Source organism: Ochotona curzoniae, unplaced genomic scaffold (assembly GCF_017591425.1).
Source record: "Ochotona curzoniae isolate NIBS_2020 unplaced genomic scaffold, NIBS_Ocur_1.0 contig_4514, whole genome shotgun sequence".
In the NCBI taxonomy this organism is placed as follows: Eukaryota; Metazoa; Chordata; class Mammalia; order Lagomorpha; family Ochotonidae; genus Ochotona; species Ochotona curzoniae.
Genome location: NW_024466312.1, coordinates 5,401,887 through 5,425,142, shown reverse-complemented (window position 1 = coordinate 5,425,142; position 23,256 = coordinate 5,401,887). Strand labels below are relative to the sequence as shown.

Genomic DNA, 23,256 nt, shown 5'->3' with positions numbered 1-23,256 from the left:
GGAGATAAAATGCTCAGAACCCTGAACTCCGATGAAGAGGAAAATGCTTCAAGCACTACCTCTTTACTTCTAGAAGTTTCTCCCACCCTCCGGCATGACAGCTTAGAAGTGAGGATCCTTTTGGCGAGAGAATAACTATCAGGTGAGGGGGAACTACTTCAGCCTCCCCAGCAGCTTCACACACAGCTAGTCTTTCTCAGAAGATCAGCCTGCAAAAGAACCATCACTGCCCTCTTAGCAGCACGGGCTTCACGTGTGAGTGAGACAAGATCACTGGACTGAAATAACTAGAAAGCTCTGTAACACAATAAAATCTCCAGCTGAAGGACATTTTTTTTTTTTTACAAAAAACAAAAAAGCAAGTTTTTATTTCAATCCTGTTGAGGGTGTGCGAGGGATGAAAAACACAAAATAAGGAGAGGGGTTTCTTCATATAATACAACATCAAGGTCAACTACAAGGAGTAACACTCATTCCATCCCACCCCCACCAATTCATCCATAGGTTCTGAGGCCAGCTGAGCATAGATGGGACAAGAGTTAAGACACTATTGGCACAGGCACGTGGCCAATGCACCGAGAGATGGAGAGAGTTTCTCAGGGAGCAAGGCCCTGGGCCTCAGCTGCTTCCTAAGTGGAAGGAGAACAAGAAAACTTTGGCTCATCTGAAAAACAGATGAAAGCAGCAAGAAGCTAGCTTTCAAAAATCAGGGTTACACTAGTTGGACTCTCCAGATCACAGACTGCGGTGAAGGGAGTCAGGATGTCTATGCTGTCCATCTGTGCTCTTCTTCCCTTTTGCCTAGATTCCTCCTCTGCAGGCTGCTGAGAGCTGGCCTGCTTTCATTTTTGGAAGGCAGGGGAGTAAGTGCTTATTCTGCCCTTGCTGCATCTAGACTCTTGAAGGACTGGTTTCTTGGCACTAAAGAGACAGAAGCCAACAAACAGGGCCAGCTCCTTTTGTGTCGGCTTGAAAGAGCCCTTGTGTTGGCAAAACTGCTTCCGCAGTTTCTGAGCCTGCGCTGGACACTCTCCCAGAACTGTTCAGACAGTTGCAATTGTGTGACATGTGGATAGCTCTTTCTAGAGCTGGATTAGCGACCCATCTTTGGAGATGGGATGAGGAGAAGAGAAGAGAAGAGAAGAGAAGAGAAGAGAAGAGAAGAGAAGAGAAGAGAAGAGAAGAGAAGAGAAGAGAAGAGAAGAGAAGAGAAGAGAAGAGAAGAGAAGAAAGAGAAGTACTAGCAGGAGAACTGGGGGACAGCAAGGCAGTTTATGTTACAGGTTCAAGCCTGTGGATTGTGACCAGAGCTACCTAAAGCTCCAAAGAAAGGGAATTCTCTGGCACAACATGAACCAGTGAAAAATTTTAGTGGCAACCCTGTAGTTCACAAAAACCACAAGACAAATATATATTAAAAAAAAAAAAAAAAAAAAAAGAAAAAAAGACCAAACTGAGTGAGTAGAGTCCAGCCCTCCATCTTAAATCTGAATAAAATGAACTCATTTAGCTAATACTGCTGCAAATACAATCATGAAGACAGATGGAGCTACTGAAATGCACACTCAAACAGAGTGGGATTAAGTTGCCTATAACTGTAAATCCCAGGCACCTCCCTGTAAAAGTCACCCAAAAGACATCTTTGAAGACTTGGATTGATAGTGAGGGCCGCTGCCACCCCTCTTGCCCAGTACAGGATGGCCTAATGAGCAAGTGGCAAAAGAAAAAGTACTGATTTGGAAAAGCTAGCAGCTAAAGCCAGAAAGCAGGGTGAGGTCCGTGGGATCCAGGCCTGGGGGAGAAGCAAGAGAAGGAAGGGGAGCAGGCGGTGGGGGCCTGCTGTCATTTGGCTTTACAACTTGCCCCTGCCGTCCACTCCTCACAACTGCTCAATGCAGTTATTGGTCTGTCAGAGGGGATGTAATGCCCAGACCAACTTTTATTGAGCTTATGCAGCTAACAGTCTTGTAAACAGTGCCAATTGACAAAGTTTAGCTGAATTTTACAGCTTATGCCCATTAAAAACACCTCTCTGAGATTAAAAACAAAACAAAATTAAAAAAAAAAAAAACAAAGTAAACAAATAGAGAATGAAGAGACACATCTCTAGTCTTCCAGGAAGGCAAAATAAAACGCCCCGTGGCTTGGTCCCAGGCATTCACCATGCCTAGAGTGCCGCTGCTCCCACCAGTCTCCTCTCCCTCCCAGTGGCTAGGTAGGGGTGAGGAGAAGGGTCATCTTGGGCATGCTGCAAACACAGCATTTGCTGGTGTTGACACCCTCCTGGGGCTGTGGTAGCAGACTGCTGTTGTCAGGAGCCCATTTCCTGGGCATAGCAGAGGGGCCCAGGTCCTCAAGGCAGCCTGAGATGGCAGCCCATACACCTCAGCAGGGGGACTGTGCCCCTCTCTCCAGTGCGGTTCAGCATTGAGGTTGTCTATTACCGGTCGGTGAGAAAACCTGAGCTGTTTTCCTCGTGGCTGTCCCTCCGTTCCCCAACTTGGGGAGTAGTGGAAGGGAACAGGGGAGGATCACTGAGGGGGCAGGGGGATACCCCGGGGATCGGTGACTTGGCCCTCTTGCAGGTTCTTCACCAGTTGTGCAAGCCAGCGTTTCGTGGTGGTGTCATCTTTTAGCACCTGGGCGAAGGTTGTATCCTTCAGCTGGTCAGGGAGGCACTGCCTGAGTGCTTCACGTGCCCTACATCAGAAACAAACAGACCAACCAGGGAGACCAACACATCAACCCACATTTTGGGGAGAAGGAAAAAAACCCCCTTCTTAGATACATACAGTATCCTGGTAATCTATGGTTCTGTTAAGTTACATTAAGGAGCACTTTAAAATTCTCTAACATTTCTATTATGAAGACGCTCAGACATCTTTAAGATTTGTACCTGTGAGCATTCTTAAAATAATACCCCCAATATAGAATTTCAAGCAAAAGCAAAATGGAATAATATATGCAACAGTTTACTTCGATTCAAACTGCTTTCTGATTTATTACAGTAAATGTTGATAAAATACTTTTGTTGAAATATATGGGTCATAGTAAATGAAAGATTTCAAAAATCAGCACAGTAACAGGGGATAGGACCTCACTTATAATATGAAAAATTCTTTGCTAAATTAACAATTATTATTACAGAAAATTCTTATCTCCTATTTTAAAACTTTAATGAGATAAGCAATAAAAACATTAACTATGGTAGCAGCATTATCAGATGAACTTTTAAATGTTTCATTTTCTTTGAAAAGATGACCAGCAGAAAGTCAAATCTGAAAATCTAAAAAAGGCAAATGTTAACTATTGAAAGGTCTACTTATAGGGTTATTCTACACACAATTATATAGCTCTTGTACTCCGATTTGTTTTCATTGCACAAGTAGAATTTTAAATACATTTTCAGGTTTGGTGAAAGCAGGAACTACTGAAGAACAGAACAAAATGGTTAAAAGCAGGTGGGGCTTATATAACCTCAGTGATGGGAGACTGTGTTCACATTCAGTCAAGTTATCCCTTTTCCTAGGAATACAGAAATCACTTCACAATGTGGTTTAGCAGAATCTGAGCAAGTGGCTTTCAGCATAAATTATGGATTTGCAAGCAAAAGGTCAAACATTTCTAAAGTGCATTATATCTACAATGTATGCTTTCTGGCAGAAAGTTTATGAACACAGGAAAACAATTAGCTCCAAAGACTTACAGGAATCAAGGAGAGAATTGGAAACAATTTTAAGAGTCCTCTGGGTTGTGTTTCTTTCTAAGAGATCTTTGAAAGTATACCTCTCTTTCTGATCAAGTGGAGTTACAATAGAAAGCTGAAACCACAGGAGTAATACATCTGAAGGTTTCCCTTGAAATTGTCTGGACTCTGGAATTTTAGAGTAGCATACAAAGTTAGAGTGGAAGATACAAGTCTGATGGATCTTTAAACTCAGTACTTCATATTTTAAAAGGAACTTAAATTCTGTCCTATATAAACTATAGCTTTATAATTGCCCTGTCCTAAAGATGCAGAAGCTACACCAGGAGAAAGCAATACAACTCAACAGAATATTTCCCTAAGAATTTCTACAAATCCTGTAAATGTTTACCTGGGGTTATCTGAGAGACGAAGATAACATCTTACTACATGCTTCAGCAGACGGGCAGAAGGCTCTTTGGACAGCTGCAGGACCATTTTACCCTGTTTCTCCCGAATATGGGGAGGGATAGAAAAAAATATACAAAAACAATTTGAATTGACATCAGATCTGACAGTCTGAGAGTCATTCCACAAGGTTCCAGACTGTTATTTCTAGTTAGAAGAGTGAGGTGAGGCTGTTTACTGCCAATTACAAAGGGATGTAGTTGCAAAAGGGAAGAATGAAAGAACTCACCAAGATCATGGCAACATGGGAGAAACGCTCATAAGTCTGACATATGTAAGCCAACCCAGTGTCATCCAAGAGAATCTTCTGGAGGATAAATGTGGCAACCTGAAGGAAACAAAATGAAAGAAACCCAAAAGTTGTTCAGTTTTCTGAGGAATGACTATCAATCAGAAAATTGAACAAGTAGAAACTTTAGTACATTATACACAATTTATCATTCAAATATGTAACCATATATACACATGAAAAAAAATTTTGTGTTCACATCCTTTTTATTTTTAATTTGTTTATTTTCATCTACGTGAAAAGCAAAGTGGCACAGAGAAACCTTCCATCTGCTGGTATACTCTCTAAATGCCTGAAACAGCCAGGGCTGGACCAAGCTGAAACCCTGAACTCCATCCAGGTCTCCCACATAGGTGTAGGATGGATATATGTTATTATAGCTATAGATTTACACATTCACTATTATGTCCTTAGTATTTCTAGCAGTAGAAGCACTGAAAAAAAGCAGAACAACTTATGATTTCAAATTTCCAAAAGTGGCACATGAGGATGTTAGGTTCCCAAATGCTCGTAAAAAGACAGAAGCTCTCCTATATATGAATACAGAATATCTTAATATTCTTAGGCACAAACAAAGCTATATCCCAGAGCAACAATTTCAATGCTACCAGCAACTGAGCTTCTTTTGGAGGCTTAAACCACCACTCCCCCAAAAAACAAACACCAAAACCAAAACGACTGGACACAATGAATCCCACCCTGCCTGATAAATGAAATGTTAGCAAGAGGTTAAAAGCTGTTGTCAGGTGTGGTCATTAGGGGTGTGAATAAGCAGAAAGATTTCTCTGTTTTCCCTTTCTTTGTAACTTCTTCAAAAAAAAAAAAAAAAGTGGCTGTCAAAATCGGAAACGTCTTTGAATGTATAATTAAGAGAAGGACAAATTGTTGTTTGTTACCAAACAAGGAACTCACATATTCCTTTAGGCATCTAAAGAGAGCTATAAACTCAATGCTCAGAAAAATGCCACCAAGAAACTAATTCAAGGAACTCAGGTTAAGAGCATTTATTCTCCAGGTAATAGGAAACCCTCTGAATATTTGAAATAAATCATGATAACTCAGAGCTTTAAGAATATATTTTAGCACATTCAATAATAGAGAATAGCCAATTAGGATGTAAAATTTAGTATTCTGTTTAAATATGGACAATCTTTTATTTTTTAAAAAAATTCATAAATTCATTTATTTTTGGAAGGCTGATTTACACAGATGGAGAGATAAAGAGCTCTTCCATTCATTTGTTCATTCCCCAGAAGGCCAAAACAGAATAAGATGAAGCCACAAAGGGGTTAATGTTGGGGTATAGCATAAAGGGATTTTGTGACCCTAGGGCAGCGAGCATAGGATTACAATTGACAGGATAATGTTTGTATGAGAACAACCCAGTGGGTACCATTCCTATAGCTAAATGGATATCATCTGTATGAGAACAGCTGAGTGGACAGCATGTGAATGAGAACACTTGGTGGAATATACAAAACAAAAGAGTTCCAAACAAAAGTATAGAAACAGTTGATGGGCTCCCTTATCCTATATGACCCTCAGTGTATAAAGTCTGATGCCACTAATAAACTTTCGACCACCAGTCAGAGTCCAAGTGTGTTATTATCAGCTCCGTGCACCAAGTCCATTGCTGCAGGACAGTGAGTATAGTGGGGTAAGTCTCTTCTTAGGGACTCCGGCATCATGTACTGAAGTGCCTGGGTTCAAGTTCTGCCTCTGCACTTCCTGGGAGGATTTAGGTGATGGCTCAAATACTTGAGTCCCTGCCATCCCCATGAGACTTGGATGGAGTTAACAGCTCCAGTCTGGCCTAGCCCATATTGACTGTTGTGGACATTCAGGAAATGAACCAGGAGACAGACAACTCTTTCTGTCGCTAAACTTTTCACATATGTATAAATAAATAAATGAATTTAAAAACTTTCAAAAGCTGAAAATAAATGACAACACATACACAGACAAAATCAAAACAAAAATTTCAAAACTCTAAAGTCGAAGCCCCACTTTTATTTGCAGCAAGACTGACACTCAGACATTCTTGGGCATTTCTTTTTTTTTTTTTTTTTTTTTAGCTCTCTGTATCGGGAGAACATGTAACATCTGTGTATTTATATCTGCCTTATCCATTTCATTCAAGAACATGTCCCCAATTGTAACCACTTTGCAGTAAATGACAGCATTTCATTCTTTTCTAACAGTTGAATAATATTCAATCATACACACACACGCTTTATTTACTCATCTGTTAATGAATACTTTAGTTCCATATATCTTGGGTTTTGGCCATTTAGATATTTATAATATTATTTGCAGGCCACATAAAACTGTCAACTTTGTAAATCTACTGAGTTTCAAGTCCTCTCTGTGGTTGCCTTGTCAGGGTTATGCTCCATGATTTGTGGGCCTTATATGGCCCAGAAGGCAGGCATTCCCCAGCTCGAACACCAATCCTCAAAACAAAAAAAAATGCTACATACAGAAAACTGTGCAGACAAATCCCAAGAAGAGGGAACAAATGATAATTATCAACACATTCAAAGAAACTGAAATTTGAATTCAGAAACATTTAAAAAAGGAGAAAAAATTCATAAAAGAGATATAGTCATAACAGCAGAAACTAAGGGGAGGTGGGAAAGACTGAATATAAAGTTAAATTGAGAGTGAGTGGTTTGGCCTAGCAGTTAAAGACAGCTGCACACTACATCAGTACCTAGGTTAAGTTGTAGTTGTGCTCCAGACTGCGGCTTCCTGCTAGTGAGTCCCCCGCCCAGCAGCAGATGAGGGCTGAAGTGGTCAGGCTTCTGCTAGGCCTTCAGAAAACCCAGAGTGAGTTCACGGCCCCTGGCTTTGCTCTGACATAGCTATGGCCCTTATAGGTATTTGGGGAATGAATTGGCAGATGGGAGCTTGCTCTAATTAATAATAGTCCTAAATAAAACTAGCTATAATCTGAGATTAAACAACATAAACTAGTTTTAGAAGGACACTTCTAACAGTGGGTTACCACTGAGACTGGTGTACGAAGAGGCATTTTTAAATTTGTATACATGTTGGTACTATTTGAAATTTTTACAGTATGTATCTATTGCATATTAAAAAAAAAAAACTCTTAATTATCTGAAAAGCAGTTACAGAGAAGGGAGGGAGGGGAGAGAAAAACAGACACAGAAAGATGTTCATCCATTGGTTTACTCCCTGGATTACTGCAATCATTGAAGCTGAGTTGAGCCAAGAGCCTCCTCCAGATTGCCAAGGAGGTACAAAAATCTAAAGACTGGAGCCATCCTCCACTGCTTTCCTAGGCCATAAGTAGAAAGTAGATCAGCAGTGGAGCAGCCAGGACACAATCAGTGCTCATATGGGGTACTGGCACGATAGGAGGAAAACTTAGCTTCCTATGCCACAGAATCCACCACATAAAATACTCAATGCCAAGTTAAAATCATTTCAATGTGGGCCCAGTGCAATAGCCTACTGACTAAAGTCCTCGCCTTGCATGCAAAGGGATCCCACATGGGTACCGGTTTTAATACTGGTTGTTCGGGCCCGGCGCTGTGGCCTAGTGGCTAAAGTCCTCACCTTGAACGCCCCGAGATTCCATATGGGCACTGGTTCTAATCCCAGCAGCTATACTTCCCATCCAGCTCCCTGCTTGTGGCCTGGGAAAGCAGTCGAGGATGGCCCAAGGCTTTGGGACCCTGCACCTGCGTGGGATACCCGGAAGAAGTTCCTGGTACCCGGCTTTGGATCGGCATAGCACCGGCCATTGCGCTCACTTGGGGAGTGAATCATCGGATGGAAGATCTTCCTCTCTGTCTCTCCTCCTCTCTGTATACCTGACTTTCCAATAAATAAATAAATAAATAAATAAATAAATAAATAAATAAATAAATAAATAAATAAATCTTAAAAAAAAAAACCTGGTTGTTCTACTTCCCCATCTAGTTTTCTGCTTGTGGCTTGGGAAAACAGTGGAGGATGGCCCAAACCCTTGGGACCATGCATCCACATGGGAGACTTGAAAGAGGCTCCTGGTTCTTGGCTTTGGATCAGCTCAGCTCTGGCCACTTAGGGAGTGAACCAGTGCATAGAAGATCTTTCTGTCTCTCCTCTCTATAAATCTGATCTGCCTTTCTAATAAAAATAAACAAATCTTTAAAATATACAACAACAACAAAAAACATACAAAAGAGCTACTTAAGAAAGACAAATTCACCTACAAGAGAAAAAATTAGGGTGACTAAGTTTTCAATGCAGTATTTTTTAAAAAGATCTATTTATTTTTTATTGCAAAGTCAGATATACAGAGAGGAGGAGAGACAGAGATCTTTCATCAATGGTTCACTCCCCAAGTGAGCGCAACGGCCGGTGCTGCACCAATCCGAAGCCAACAGCCAGGAGCCTCTTCTGGGCCTCCCACATGGGTACAGGGTCCCAAAGCTTTGGGCTGTCCTCAACTGCTTTTCCAGGTCACAAGCAGAGAGCTGGATGGGAAGTGGGGGCTGCCGGGATTAGAACCGGTTCCCATATGGGATCCTGGTGGGTTCAAGGCAAGCACTTTAGCTGCTAGGCCTCCATGCTGGGCCCTTCAATGCAATATTATATGTCAGAAGCCCACAGAGCTGACTTGCCAAATGGAATAAGAATTTAGCAGCTGGTAGTGTTGAAGGTTAAAGTGCACAGTAAACAGAAGCTCAAGTGCATGTACTTTATTAATCAAAACTAAACAAAAAAGCCCTTCGGAATTCTACACTTATTGTGCCTGTGGAATGAGAAGTGGTTTCAGAGGAAAGGAATACATTTAGTGTCTAACTTGATATCCTTTGGAATAATCTGGGGTGTTTAAACGATCATTTTATAACAATTTATGTTCAAGAGAGAAAATATATTCACACAAGACTCAAAACTCTAGAGAGGCACAAAATGATGCCGCAACCACAAAAGATCAGCTTGAAACTCAACACAAAGGACACTTTAAGTAAAGCACATACCGTTTTAGAGAGTTCACTTCCAGATTCCATAATGCGCAAACACAAAGGGATAATTTCCGTTGTCAGCAAAAAGTTGATTACCTCTTGCTCATCTGTTTTTACTAGGGCCCCTACAGAAAACAAAAAAAAACTGTTACAGGGTTGGTGTTTCCGGTTAAAATTAATTTTGTTCACCAAATGGGTTGTGGGATTCAAACTAACACAAACTGTGGCCTTGACACCAGAATCCCATGCCAATTAAAAATAAATAAAATAAAATAACATGATTTGATTTCATCAGCTCCACTGAATGATACCAAGTTTGCCTATCACGTCGGTGAGCTGCAGTCAATCATTTACATAATATTTCTACCCCACTTAGAAGACAATGTTGTAATATTAACAGTCCATTCTTTGCTTATGTTTGGTAAGAGAATCTTCATCAGTATTAAAATACATTCAAGAGAAAAACAATTTTAAATAAGAACTAAGGTCACATTTGAATAGTATTCCTGATGCCACAACATTTTTCCCTTTAAAACATATCCGTTTTTTTTTTAAAGATTTATTTATTTTTATTGGAAAGGTGGATAAACAGAGGAGGAGAGACAGAGAGGAAGATCTTTGGTCTGATAGTTCACTCCCCAAGTGAGCGAAATGGCCGGAGCCGAGCCAATCTAAAGCCAGGAGCTCCTCTGGGTCTCCCATGTAGGTGCAGGTTCCCAAGGCCCTGGGCCATCCTCGACTGCTTTCCCAGGCCACAAGCAGGGAACTGGATGGGAAGCAGGGCCACAGAGATTAGAACTGTAGAGCATATGGGATCCTGCTGTGTGCAAGGTGAGGACTTAAACCACTACATTATCGTGCCGGGCCCCAAAAGACCTGTTTTTTTATCTCATAAGAACACAATAGATAATTCCCAACATTCATTCCAATTCCAATAATTCTGTGGGTTTCTAACAACTGACACAATTAAATGACATCACTGACCAGGTGATAGAAATAGTATGGCACTAACTTCTTCATTCTAGGAAGCACTGTTCTACTGAAGCATGGATCTCAGTAACCAAAGCTCTACTGGTAATAAGGAATGTTATTTGCTTTACACAGAACAGGCAACCTACAAATACATCTAAACTCCACAGCAACCAGTATGAACCCAATACGGCCTAAGGTGGATGTCAAATTGTTATTTTATTTAGGTTTTAAAAAAAAGACTTATTTATTTCTACTGTAAAGTGAGATATACAGAGAGCAGAAGAGACAGAGAGGAAGATTTTCCATCCCCTGATTAATTCCCCAAGAGGCTGCACTGACTGGTGCTAAGCCAATCCAAAGCCAGGAGCTGGGAGCTTCCTCCAAGTCTCCTCTGGGGGTGCTGGTTCTAAAGGCTTTGGGGCCATCCTCAACTGCTTTCCTAGGCCACAAGCAGGGAGCTGGAAGAGAAGTGCAGCAGCCAGAACAGGGACCAGAACTCATATGGGATCCTGGAGTGTGCAAGGCAAGGACGTCAGCCATTAGGCTACTACACTGGACACTTTATTTAGGTTTTATACAGATTTATAATCCATTTAACTTTTGCATGGAGCTAATGGGTGTGGACTGTGGTTTTTTTTTTCTTAGACATCCAGTTGTTTTAGTACCATTTACTGAAAAAACTATCCTTTCTGTACTAAATTGTCTTTGCACCTTATAAAAACTCAGTTTACCATGATTGTGTGAGTCTACTTCCAGACTCTAATCCTAATCCATTAATGTACAAATCTATCTCTACACTAATACCATACTGTTTTTACTACTGTAGTTTTCTGGTTGTGGATTTTGCTCTTTTTTTTTCTTAATTGATTTTACACATTTGAAAGGCAGAATTATAGAGAAACAGGGAGATAGACAGAATCGTCCACCTGATGGTGCACTCCCCAGATGACTACAATGGCCTAGTAGAGTCAGGAGCCAAGCACCCCATCTAGATTTCCCAAGCAGATGGCAGGAAGCTGGATCAGAGGCAGAGCAGTTTGGGACTGGCGCTCATTTTGGATGATGGCACAACCCGTGACAGTATAATCTGTTGGGTCAAAATGCCAACTCCATTCTTTACTACTCAAGAGAATGAGATTTATGTGAAACAGGAGATACCTTATTTTCTAAAGTAAAAGGCATTTACTTTGTATGCATAAACATTTACTTCAGGACAGAAAAATTTAACTTTGTGAAGTAAACTTGTATTGCAGAACAACTGAGAAAATCATCCACAATAATAGTAAGTCCAAATTCAAACTCTTATTCATCTAATACTTGCTGCACTGTTAAGCCTTTTTACACCTTAAAATTCTAGGAGCCTGGTGTGATAGCCTAGTGGCTAAAAGTCCTTGCCTCACAGGTGCCAGGATCCTACTTGGTCGCTGGTTCTAATCCTGGTGGCCCTGTTTCCCTTCCAGCTCCCTGCTTGTGGCCTGGGAAAGCAGTCGAGGATGGCCCAAAGCCTTGGGGCCCTGCACCTGCGTGGGAGACTCAGAAGAGGCTCCAGGCTCCTTGTTTCGGATCAGCACAACTCCAGCCACTGTGGCTTTTTAGGGAGTGAACTATCAGACGGAAGATCTTCCTCTCTGTCTCTCCTCCTCTCTCTATATCTGATTGTCCAATCAAAAAAAAAAAAAAACAACTTATTAAAACACCCAACAGAGACAGCAGAATAAGGACAGTAGGCCTGCCTAACTTACCAATAACTCCCAGGCTGGTGAGCCGAAGATATTCAAATGGACGTGTTTTGCTGACAGTGTGCAAAAACGGGTACAAAAAAAGTGGGATGTGTGCTGCAAGAAATGCTGACCTGGAAGAAAAACAATTCACATTCAGAGTCAAGAGTAGACTTCTCAGGTTATTCAACATTCAAATTTCCAGGTGGTTACAGAACATGCAAGAGCAAGGAATATTTAATAGAGAATGGCAAATGTCATCATTATAACTACTGGTTCTTTTTTTTTATTGATCACATTTCATTTTGTGACATAGTTTCATAGGCTCTGGGACTCCCCCAACCCCTCCCTGTGCCCTCTCCCCATGATGGATTCCTCTACCTTTTTTTTTTTTTTTAATATTGTTGTTAACATTGTATTATGTGATACAGTTTTATAGGCACTGGGGATTCCCCCCGATTCCTCCACCTTATCGCAACATTACAGCTCAAATCTAGTCAAGATTCTTTCATTTCAAGCATAGAGTCCAGCATCTTATTGTTCAGACACATTCAACAGTTTTTTGGGGAGACCATCTCTGGTCTGAAGGTTAAGCTGGCAGTATATCATCCCAACCACTTAAAAGCCCCAACATAATATCAACAACAATTTACAACATTATGGAGTTAATTGACATGGTATTGAGTAACCAATATTATTAACTACTGGTCTTAAATGGAGCAGCTTTGCCTCTAATGAAACATGTACTATTATCCGGAAACATTTTGGGCTATCATATCCAAGGATTACTGAAAGCTACTGAGTGGAGGCCTTACGGGATGCCAATGTTACATCCCATAATGCACAGGATAGCACTCTCCCTCTGTCTCCCTCCTCCTACAACAAAGACTTACTTCGCTCAAAACGTCAATAGTATCAACACTGGGGCCTAGTAAGATGGCCTGATTGGCTAATTGTCTGCCTTGAAAGTGCCAGGATCCAAAATGGGCACCAGTTTATGACCCAGCTGCTCCACTTCCCATCCAGCTCCTGGTTTGTGGCCTGGAAAAGCAGTGGACGATGGTTCAAAGCCTTGGGACCCTGAGCCCACATCAGAGACTTGGAAGAAGCTCCTGACTTATACCTTCAGATAGGCCATTTGAGGAGTGAACCAGTGGGCAGAAAATCTTTCTCTGTCCCTCGTCTCCATAAATCTGCCCTTCAAATAAAAACAAATATTACTAAAATATTATTTATTTGAAACACACAGAATAGAGATATGACATCTACCAGTTCACTTCCCAAGTAATGAGCACAAGAGATGAGAGTAGACCAGGGTGAAGCCTACGGCTGGGAAATCAATCTAAATCTCCCATCTGGAGGAGGGCTGCAAACACATGAGTCACAATGTGCCAATTTCCAAGGTGTACATTAGCAGGAAGCTGGAACTGGCAGTAGAGTTGGTTTTCAGATCCAAGTGTCTTAATCACTGTGCTGAATTCTGCACATGCTTTAAAAAAAAAGTTATTTATTTTACTTGAAAGAATTATAGAGAGATAGATCTTTCCATTGGTTTATACCTCAAATGGTTGCAATGGTTGTAGTTGGCCTATGCAGCTGACCTGAAGCTGGAAGTCAAGTACCTCCTCTAAGTCTTTCACATGGCCACAGGATCCAAGGCCACTGACCAACCTCTGCTGCTTTCCCAGGTCATAAGCAGGAAGCTAGATTGGAAGCAGAGCAGCCAGAACTCGAACCAACACCCTTACGGGATGCCAATGTTACAGGTGGAGGGCTACACTATTGTGCCAACCACTGTACAAGCCTTTTAAAATTTGAAAGGCAGGGCCTGGCGCAGTAGTCTAGTGGCTAAAGTTCTCGTCTTACATCCCAGGATCCCATATAGGCGCTGGTTCTTATCCCGGCAGCCCTGCTTCCAATTCAGCTTCCTGCCTGTAGCCTAGTAAAGCAGTTGAGGATGGCCCAAAAACTATGGAATCTGTACCAGTGTGGGAGACTCAATAAAAGCTCCTGGCTCTGGATCAGCTCAGCACCAGCTGCAGCCACTTGGGGACTGAATCAACGGATGGAAAATCTTTGTCTCTCCTCCTCTCTCTCTATATATATCTGACTTTGCAATAAAAATAAAAAATAAATAAAAATTGAAAGGCAGAAGAGGGGTCGGGAAGATGATTATTCTATTCACTGGTCCAATTCTCAAATGCCCATATCAGCAGCAACTGGGTCAGGTCAAAGTCAGGAAAGTACTCAAGGTATCATGTGCTGTTTCTGGGATGCACATTAGCAAGAAGCTGGATCAAAAGTGCAGTTGGGACTGGAACTAGGCACTCTGATAAGGTACCAAGGAGTCCCACCTGGAACCTTAACTACTGTGTGAAATGGCTGCCTCATCAAAGCTGCTCTTTTTAGTTCACTGCTACATATTGGGTAAAAAGTAAGTTAGCATCCTAAAGATTCACACCCACACACTGCCTGCCCTTCTCTCATCATTCAGCAAAAGGTTAAGGATATATTCAGTATACACCTCCTCTAACGACTTGCTTTAAGCACTTACCTGGTTTCTGGGTGTGAAGCCACACATTGCAGCAATGCCAGAGCATTGCAAACTCTGTTAGACTGGTGTGCTGTCAAGGTAGGTGGGTTGATAGATGGATAAATATTTACAATTTCCTAAAAACAAAACAAACAAAAAACAAAGCTGGAAATGAGTACCAGGTAAGAAATAACTATTCCCACATAATTAAGGGGAAAAAAAAAACCCACCACCCACAGAAACTCCAATACTCCCAAATCTCTTAATTCTACAGATGCCAGTAGAACTGAACCAAGAAAAGCACAGAAACAAACAACGTCCCTATCCTTTCACTGCAGACACACTTGACTAAGTAGTTAACACAGTTCGGTTAATATGGCTCTAAGGGTTTTTCTACAAGGAATTCTGTGGTGGCAGCTATGGCTTTCCATATTTTCTTCTTGTATCTTGTAGCTACTGAAGTTTTTACTTGAAGGATCCCTGGATTTTTTCCAATTCTTGTTGCCAGAAACTTACTTTTCACAATTTAAAAGTTGTTAACAATGCAACCATGAGCAGGAATTGTTATTAAATCAATATCATACCTCACAAAGAGGTCTGAGTTCAGTTAGGTAGCAAATTCCAAAAAAAGGGGGCTATAGGAACATTAGTCTATGAATGAAGATATGCGCACAAAACAGACTATATCAAAAAGATCTGTTGACCTTAATTTACTTCTATATTTTTAATAAAGAGACAGACGCATTCCCATCTGTTGATTCATTTTCCAAATGTCTGCACTGCTAGGACTGGGCAAAGCTGGAGCAGCCTACTATGCAATCCAGATCTACACACATGGCAGGAAGCTAGTCAGGCCCTGGAGCTGGATATTGAATCGAGGCACTTCAAAAGATGTGGGATACTGGCATCTAACTGTTATATTAACTTCCATTTATTTATGAATTAAAAATGCAGAGTTATAAACAAAGGAGGGAGGGAGAGATTTCTTTTGTCGACTCAACACCCTAAAAGGTTATAATGTCCAGGGCATGGCCAAGCCAAAGCTAGGAGTTTCATCTGGAAGAAACATGTTCTGCTGCTTTCCAGGTCTCACCACAGCGAACAGTGCAGCAATTGTGACTGAAATTGGAGCTCATAACCCACTGTGTCACAACAATGCCCCCCTCCTTCTCTGTATTTATTTAAGGTCTTGGGTCCTAGTATATATTTTTTTTAAGATTTATTTTCTTTTATTGAATAGTTAGGTTTACAGAGAGAAGGAAAGACAGAGAGAAAGATCTTTTAGCCGCTGGTTCACTCCCCAGGTAGCTGCAATGGCTGAGCCAATCCCAAAGCCACGAGTTAGGAGCTTCTTCTGGGTCTCCCATGCAGGTTCAGGGTCCCAAGGCTTTGAGTCATCCTCTACTGCCTTTCCAGGCCACAAGCAGGGAGCTGGGTGGGAAGCAGGTTACCCATATGGGATCCTGGCACATACAAGGTGAGGACTTTGGCTACTAAGCTACTGCACCGGTCCTTCTTCTAGTTATTTTAATTGTAAAATCTGACATAGAAAATGTTCCCTTAATGATAATTTATTGGTTATATGCAGTAGGAACTGGAATGCAAAACTATACTTCACAGATTTGGGAAGTTAATTATCAGATATTTGAGAGGGGCCTGACATGGTAGCCAGGATTGAAAATCTTGTGGATGTATAAAAATTTTGAAAACAGATATCTGGGCCTACATCAGACTGACTTAAATTAATTTCTTGGAAAGAATCTGAGAATCTGCATCTTAACACTTTAGACTTCTCTAAAACAGGTTCTTCTAAAACCAGTGTTTGAAGAATCACCCTAATGTCTTCAGAATGATTTCAGCAAAAGCAGAGAAATACACTAGTGTAAGAATAGGACTGGGGCCCGGTGGCGTGGCCTAGTGGCTAAAGTCCTCACCTTGAACGCCCCGGGATCCCATATGGGCGCCGGTTCTAATCCCGGCAGCTCTACTTTCCATCCAGCTCGCTGCTTGTGGCCTGGGAAAGCAGTCGAGGATGGCCCAATGCTTTGGGACCCTGCACCTGTATGGGAGACCTGGAGGAAGTTCCTGGCTCAGGGCTTCGGATCAGCAAAGCACCGACTGTTGCGCTCACTTAGGGAGTAAATCATCGGAGTGAAGATCTTCCTCTCTCTCTCTCCTCCTCTCAGTATATCTGACTTTGTAATAAAAATAAATCTTAAAAAAAAAAAGAACAGGACTGTACTGCCATGCATGTACGTAGACTCACCTGTAAAAGTGCTGCAATTGTACCAAATGAATGCCACAGCATGGGTGCAAGGTCAGGGACAGATTCTCGTTTTTTACTCAACTCCAGCAAAGCATTTTCTCTTGTCTCAGGACTGGACAACTCGTTGATCCACTGATAGATCTTCTCTCTATCCACCTGAGCCAGTGCAGTAGGCACAGGCTTTAGATAAAAATAAGAAAGTAAAAATGAGCTTATTAGAGTCAATGTCTCACTTTCAAATAGTGCTTTGAAGGAAATATATGTTTCAAATAAATACAAGCCTAAAGATACACATCTGATAAACTCATCCAACCTCTTTGGCAATTACTGATGAAAACCTAATTCCATGTCTAGAAATCCATCCTGTAGGTTAATTGGATTGTATTAAAGTATGCAAATGTTTATTGTTAGATTTTTTTCCCCCTTAATATTTATTTTTATTGGAAAGGCTGATTTATACAGAAAAGGTAATAGAGAAAGATTTTCTGTCTGCTGGTTCTTTTTTTTTCTTAAGATTTATTTATTTTTATTGCAAAGTCACATATACAAAGAGGAGGAGAGACGGAGAAGAGGCTCTTCCATCCAATGATTCATTCCCCAAGTGCCCACGATGGCTGGCGCTGTGCCGATCCGAAGCCAGGAGCCAGGAACTTCCTTCCACGGCGCCGGGTCCTTTTTTGTGGTTTTTTGTTTGTTTGCTTTTTTAAAGATTTATTTTTACTGCAAAGTCAGATATACAGAAAGGAGGAGAGGCAGAAAGGAAGACAATGGTTCAATTCTAAAGAGGCCACAATGGCCAGAGATGAGCCGATGTGAAGGCAGATGCTTCCTCTAGTCATGTGGATATAGGGTTCCAAGACTTTGGGCCATCTCTACTGCTTTTCCAGGCCACAAACTGGAAGTTGGATGGGAAATGGAGCATCTGGGATACAAATCAGCACCTGTATGGGACCCTGGTGCCCACAAGGTGAAGATTTAGCTATTGAGCCATTGCACTGCTGTTGTTGTTGTCTGTTTGTTTAATGTCACAGATGGGGCAGCATCATGGCATAGCAGGCTAACTCCATCCAGAACTCAAGTACTTCAGTCATGATTTGCTGTTTCCCAACACAGGTATCAGCAAGAACTTGGATCAGAAACAGAGATGGGTTTGATCACGGAGACACTAGTAAGTAGTGCGGTTGCCTTAAGTGGCAGCTTAATGGGCAGTACCATACCACCCAACTGGTATGGATTTAAAAAAAAAAGAAAAATCCCTTGGCCCAGTGCAATGGCTAAATTGGTTAACTTCCCCTTACTGCTGGGATCCCATACGAGTGCCAGATTAATGTCCCATCTGTTCCACTTCCCATCCAGCTCTCTGCTTATGGCCTGGGAAAGCAGTAGAGGATGGCCCAAGTCTTTGGGACCCTGCATGCCCATGAGGGAGATCCAAAAGGGTTCCTGGTTTCAGATCGGCTCAGCTCTGGTCATGGTAGCTACTTGGGGAGTGAATCATCAAATGGAACATATTTCTGACTCTCCATCTCTCTGTAAATCTGCCTTTCCAGTAAAAATAAACATTAAAAAAAAATCCCTGTGCCTGTTACAGTTCTTTTAGATCATTTATTTGTTTAAAAGACAGAAAAAGGGGGACAGCAAAGTGGCACATTTGGCTTATCCTCTACCCTGTGGCCCTGGTTTCCCATATGGGTGTGGCTCGTGTCCCAACTGTTCTATTTCTAATTTGCTCCTTGCTTATTAACTGGGAAGGTAATGAGGAAGACTCTAGTCTTCGATTCACTCCAGTCATGTGGCCAATTGGGGAATGAACCAGCAAACAGATCTCTGTCTTTCCTTTTAAAATCTTTGTTAAAAATCTGCCTGTCAAGGGCTGGCGGCGGGGCCTAGCGGCTAAAGTCCTCACCTTGAACGCTCCGGGATTCCATATGGGTGCCGGTTCTAATCCCGGCAGCTCCACTTCCCATCTAGCTCCCTGCTTGTGGCCTGGGAAAGCAGTCGAGGATGGCCCAAAGCTTTGGGACCTTGTACCCATGCAGGAGACCTGGAAGAGTTCCTGGCTCCTGGCTTTGGATCAGTACAGCACCGGCCGTTGCGCTCACTTGGGGAGTGAATCATCGGCTGGAAGATCTTCCTCTCTGTCTTTCCTCCTCTCTGTATATCATTACAAAATGAAAATAAATACATCTTTTAAAAAAAACCTGCCTTTCCATTGTAAATTTCTATTTTTCTTTCTATTGTTGGGGAGTGAACCAGTGGATGGAAGATCTTCCTCTCTGTCTCTCCCTCTCTCTCTGTATATCTGACTTTTCAATGAAAAATAGTAAATCTTAAAGGAACTGCAATATTCTCCCCCATTTGTGAATTTCTATGATTCTACACACTTGTCAAACAGCCTTGTGATTAGTTAAGTTCCTTAACTTATTTGGAAAATAAAATGGGCAGATTAGAAAAATGACTATGATTGCTACCTCAGCTCTAAATTTTTAACAAATTCAAAGTGATTCCTATCTCTATGCCCAGTATTTTCCATTTCAGTTCCCAAAGCCATAAGGAATAAGAGATTAGAAAAAAAAAAAAAGAGAGATGAGATTGGGAATGGTCATCAGACTTAATCTACTGATATCCCTTAGAATGAAACTGCTTTTCTGAAATATGCTACAGCATGTCACAGGACTTATGAAGTTCTCCCTACAGCTAGATGTGACAGAACGATGGCCTAACTAACCTTTGCACAGAAAAGGAACAAAAATAACTGCCTTTGCTGAACAGAATAAAGTGTATGATGGACTTTTAGGGAACTTAATTTACACTGTGCAACCTGAATAATGGATTGCTATAAATGGAAGCTTGATTACATGCTTTTGGCTTGATGTGTATCATTTCAATTGTCTGAAAGACTGGACCACAAGAGGTTCTGCTAAATGCACTAAAATAGCACACATCTGAAGCCTTTTTAAAGTGTCTTGCCGTGATTTTCTAAAAGCCGTTTCATCATCCCCATCAGTGATACTCCTCAAGGAATTCTAGGCTTCTAAAGTACCACCGATAGAAGGCAAGAGATGGCTTCCCACCTGCTCCCAATAGCAAAAGAAGTACTATCAGTGCATCTACCCTTTCCATCCTGTTAAAAGATTGGCCCTTAAGAACTAGTGATTTTAGAAAATATTATCCCTATCAGACAAAGGAAAATACTGTTTTACAGTACTCTATCACTTGAAAAGCATGGGGCAAACAAGCACTACATTTTACCTTTAGGTCCCCTGTCTGCAGTCTTTTGGATAATCTCACAACCCAGTAACTAAAGGAGGCCTCAGAAACACTGCTCCAGCAACTCAGACCTATCCTAGTAGCACCCCACTGATCAGTGAATTCCCAATACTTCCACTACAACCAATCTGATTTGGGTGTGGCATCCTCTTAACTCTCCCGTGGCCCAGCAGCCACTGGTTAATTTACAATGAGTCCCGAACGCCAGGCCCCATCCCCAGCTACAAACTGATCTGATGCTAGCAGAACATGGTGTCTGGCACTTTGGAAGGCCAACACCCAGCACTTTTTTGGGCTCCTACGGCTATTGTTACCCACTGCAAAAAGAGACTCCAAATTGTGAGGCTATTTAGATAATTTTTTTTTCATCAGAAGATCAGATATACAGAAGGAGACACATACAGAGAGAGATATTCCATCCACGGTTTACTTCCCAAGCAGTTGCTGCAGCCAGAGCTGAGCCCGTCCAAAGCCAGGAGCCAGGAGCTTCTTCCAGGTCTCCCATGTCACGACACCACAAGTATCAGCAATGACAGAAAGTCTAGCATCCTATTGTCAAGATGTATTTGACAGTTCCGTTGGGAGTCCATCTTTTATTTGGGAACAGAGATGCATACTGCAAAATTTTTATTTTTATTTCTCACTATGCCAGTCTGCGTTATGCAGTTCCTCTAGATGAGTATGTGTACATAACATGTTTATATACACATATTGGTCTTGTATTTGGATGAAGGTTGCTTTATATCAGAAAGAATATATGATATTTGTCCTTTCTGATTAACTTAATTCACTGAGTGTAACAGTATCAAGTAGGGACCATTTTGTTGCAAATGGTAGAATTTCATTCTTTTTAACAACCGAATAGTATTCCACATAATAGATGTGACACAGCTTATTTATCCATTCCTCTTTTGATGGGCATCAGGGTTGTCTCCATGTCTTCATTATTATAGACTACACTGCTCTAATATAGCATTACAACTTACTTTATCATATGCAGATTTTATTTCCTTTGGATATAATCCCAGAAGTAGGATAGCTGGGTCATATGGCAAATTAATTTTCTGTAATCTTAGCACTCTCCATAGTGACTTACACAGTGGTTATACCAGCCTACATTCACCAAGAGTGAAGTAGGGTACTTTCTCCTCACATATACGCCAGCAGGTATTGTTAACCAGAGTTCTGAATGTGGAGCAATCTCACTAAAGTGGGTGGAACGTCAATGAGTTTTTATTTGTATTTTCCTGAGAGCTAGGGAGCCTGAGCTTTAAAAAGATTTATTTCTTTTTATCACAAAGTCAGATGTACAGAGAGGAAGATCTTCCATCCGATAATTCACTCCCCAAGTGCCTACAAAGGATGGAGCTGCGCAGATCTGAAGCCAAGTTTCTTTTGTTGTTGTTGTCTTTTGTTTGCTTGTTCTTTTTTTTTTTTTACATTTTATTATTATTGCTATCATTTTATGATACAGTTCCATATCCCCTTATCCCCTCCCCAATTCCCCCCCACCTAGTTTCTTTATATCATTACTAACATATACTTCTTCATACTCAGTCATATGTCCATTATTGCGGGCATGGACAATGGCAGAGAGTCCAGAATCCTATTGTCAAGATATAGTAAACAGTTTCAATGTAAGTCCATCTTTGTCTGCAAACAGAGATGCATACCACACTGCATCCTCACATCTGCATGTTAGTTTCCATTTTCACAACTACTGTACATTCCCTTAAATGAAAAGTCATGATACAAAATCAACAATAGAAAGAAAAATAGAAATTTACAATGCCATGAAGTTAAATGATGTTACTAAACATGACAGTCTCCATTACACAGTTACTATACATTCCCTTAAATGAAGAGCCACAAAACAAACTCAACATCCTGGAGAAAGAAGAAATTAACAACACCAAAAGAAGTTAAACAACATGCTATTAAATGACTAACGTGTAGCTGAAGAAATGAAATTCAAGAACCTTCTTGAAGAAACTGATGCCACTACATGATCTACGAGTCACTGAATGATTTAATCAGAAGAAAGTGTTTTGAAGAGATGAAACCAACAGAAAACAACAAAACCCATGAGATACAGTTTCCACTGATCTTTGTTGAAGTGTGTCTCCTCCAGACAACAAACAGATGGGTTTTGTTTTTTAATCCACTCTACTAATCTATGATGTTTGATTGAGCTTAAGCCATTTACATTCAGAGTTAAATATACATGGGTAGTACTTTGGTCCTGTCATTTTAGGAATGGGTTGTTCATTGGTTTAGTCTTCTGTTATTTTACTGGGATGTTCTTCCTGTTTGCCTTTGGTTTTGGTAGGTGCTATTCCTCTTCTCTGTCAAGAGAACATCTTGAAGTATCATTTGTAGGGCAGGTCTGAAAGAGGCAAATTCTTTTAGCTTTTCTTTACTGTGGAAGAATTTTATTTCATTTTCAAAGATGAAAGAAAGATTTGCGGGGTATTTTATCCTAGGCCAACAATTTTTTTCTTTTAGAATCTGGAATATGTCACTCCATTCTCTTCTGGCCTGTAGAGTTTCCTGTGAGAGATCTCCTGTGAGCTTAATTGGCATTCCTTTATAAGTCAATTGATTTTTTTCACGTGCACATTTAAGGATCATTTCCTTATGTTCAATTGAAGAGAACTTGATTATCCTATGTTGTGGTGAAGATCGTTTTTGATCAGGCCTGTTTGGAGTTCTGTGCCCCTCCTGGATCTTGTTTCCCAATTCTTTCTCCAGATTAGGGAAATTTTCCTTGATGATTTCATTAAATACATTTGCAAACTCAGCTTCTCTTTCTGCACCTTCTGGGACTCCCATAACTCTTATATTTGGCCTTTTAATAGTGTCTTTCAATTCCTGAATACTTTTGTTGGCCTGATCCAGCTCTGCTTCCAGCTTTTTGTTTGCTTTCCCCTGATGTCAGCCTTGATTTGCTTTATTGCTTCCTTAAATTCTTTGAACTCTGGTATGTGCTTCTCATTTTTGATCAGAATCTTTAAAATGAATCTTATGGATTTTGTGTCCCCCATTTTCTTGATGTCTTCCTCAGTGAACTCTGAGG

The 23,256-nt window shown here is 41.0% G+C and overlaps 1 protein-coding gene across 2 annotated transcripts in view; it reads right to left on the bottom strand.

Annotated features, from left to right (window-relative positions):
* Nucleotides 1–416: 416 nt before the first annotated feature.
* Nucleotides 417–23,256, bottom strand: part of CNOT9 (CCR4-NOT transcription complex subunit 9) — a 33,928-nt gene continuing 11,088 nt past the window's right edge. The window contains exons 2-8 of one of the 2 annotated variants that reach the window (XM_040986515.1): nucleotides 16,911–17,090; nucleotides 14,666–14,781; nucleotides 12,136–12,245; nucleotides 9,437–9,546; nucleotides 4,383–4,481; nucleotides 4,098–4,189; nucleotides 417–2,700 (exon numbers count right to left, since the gene is read on the bottom strand). In XM_040986515.1, the coding sequence (XP_040842449.1) occupies nucleotides 2,532–2,700; nucleotides 4,098–4,189; nucleotides 4,383–4,481; nucleotides 9,437–9,546; nucleotides 12,136–12,245; nucleotides 14,666–14,781; nucleotides 16,911–17,090 (876 nt within the window). In that variant the 3' untranslated portion in view covers nucleotides 417–2,531. The other variant, XM_040986516.1, reaches the window with a different exon arrangement.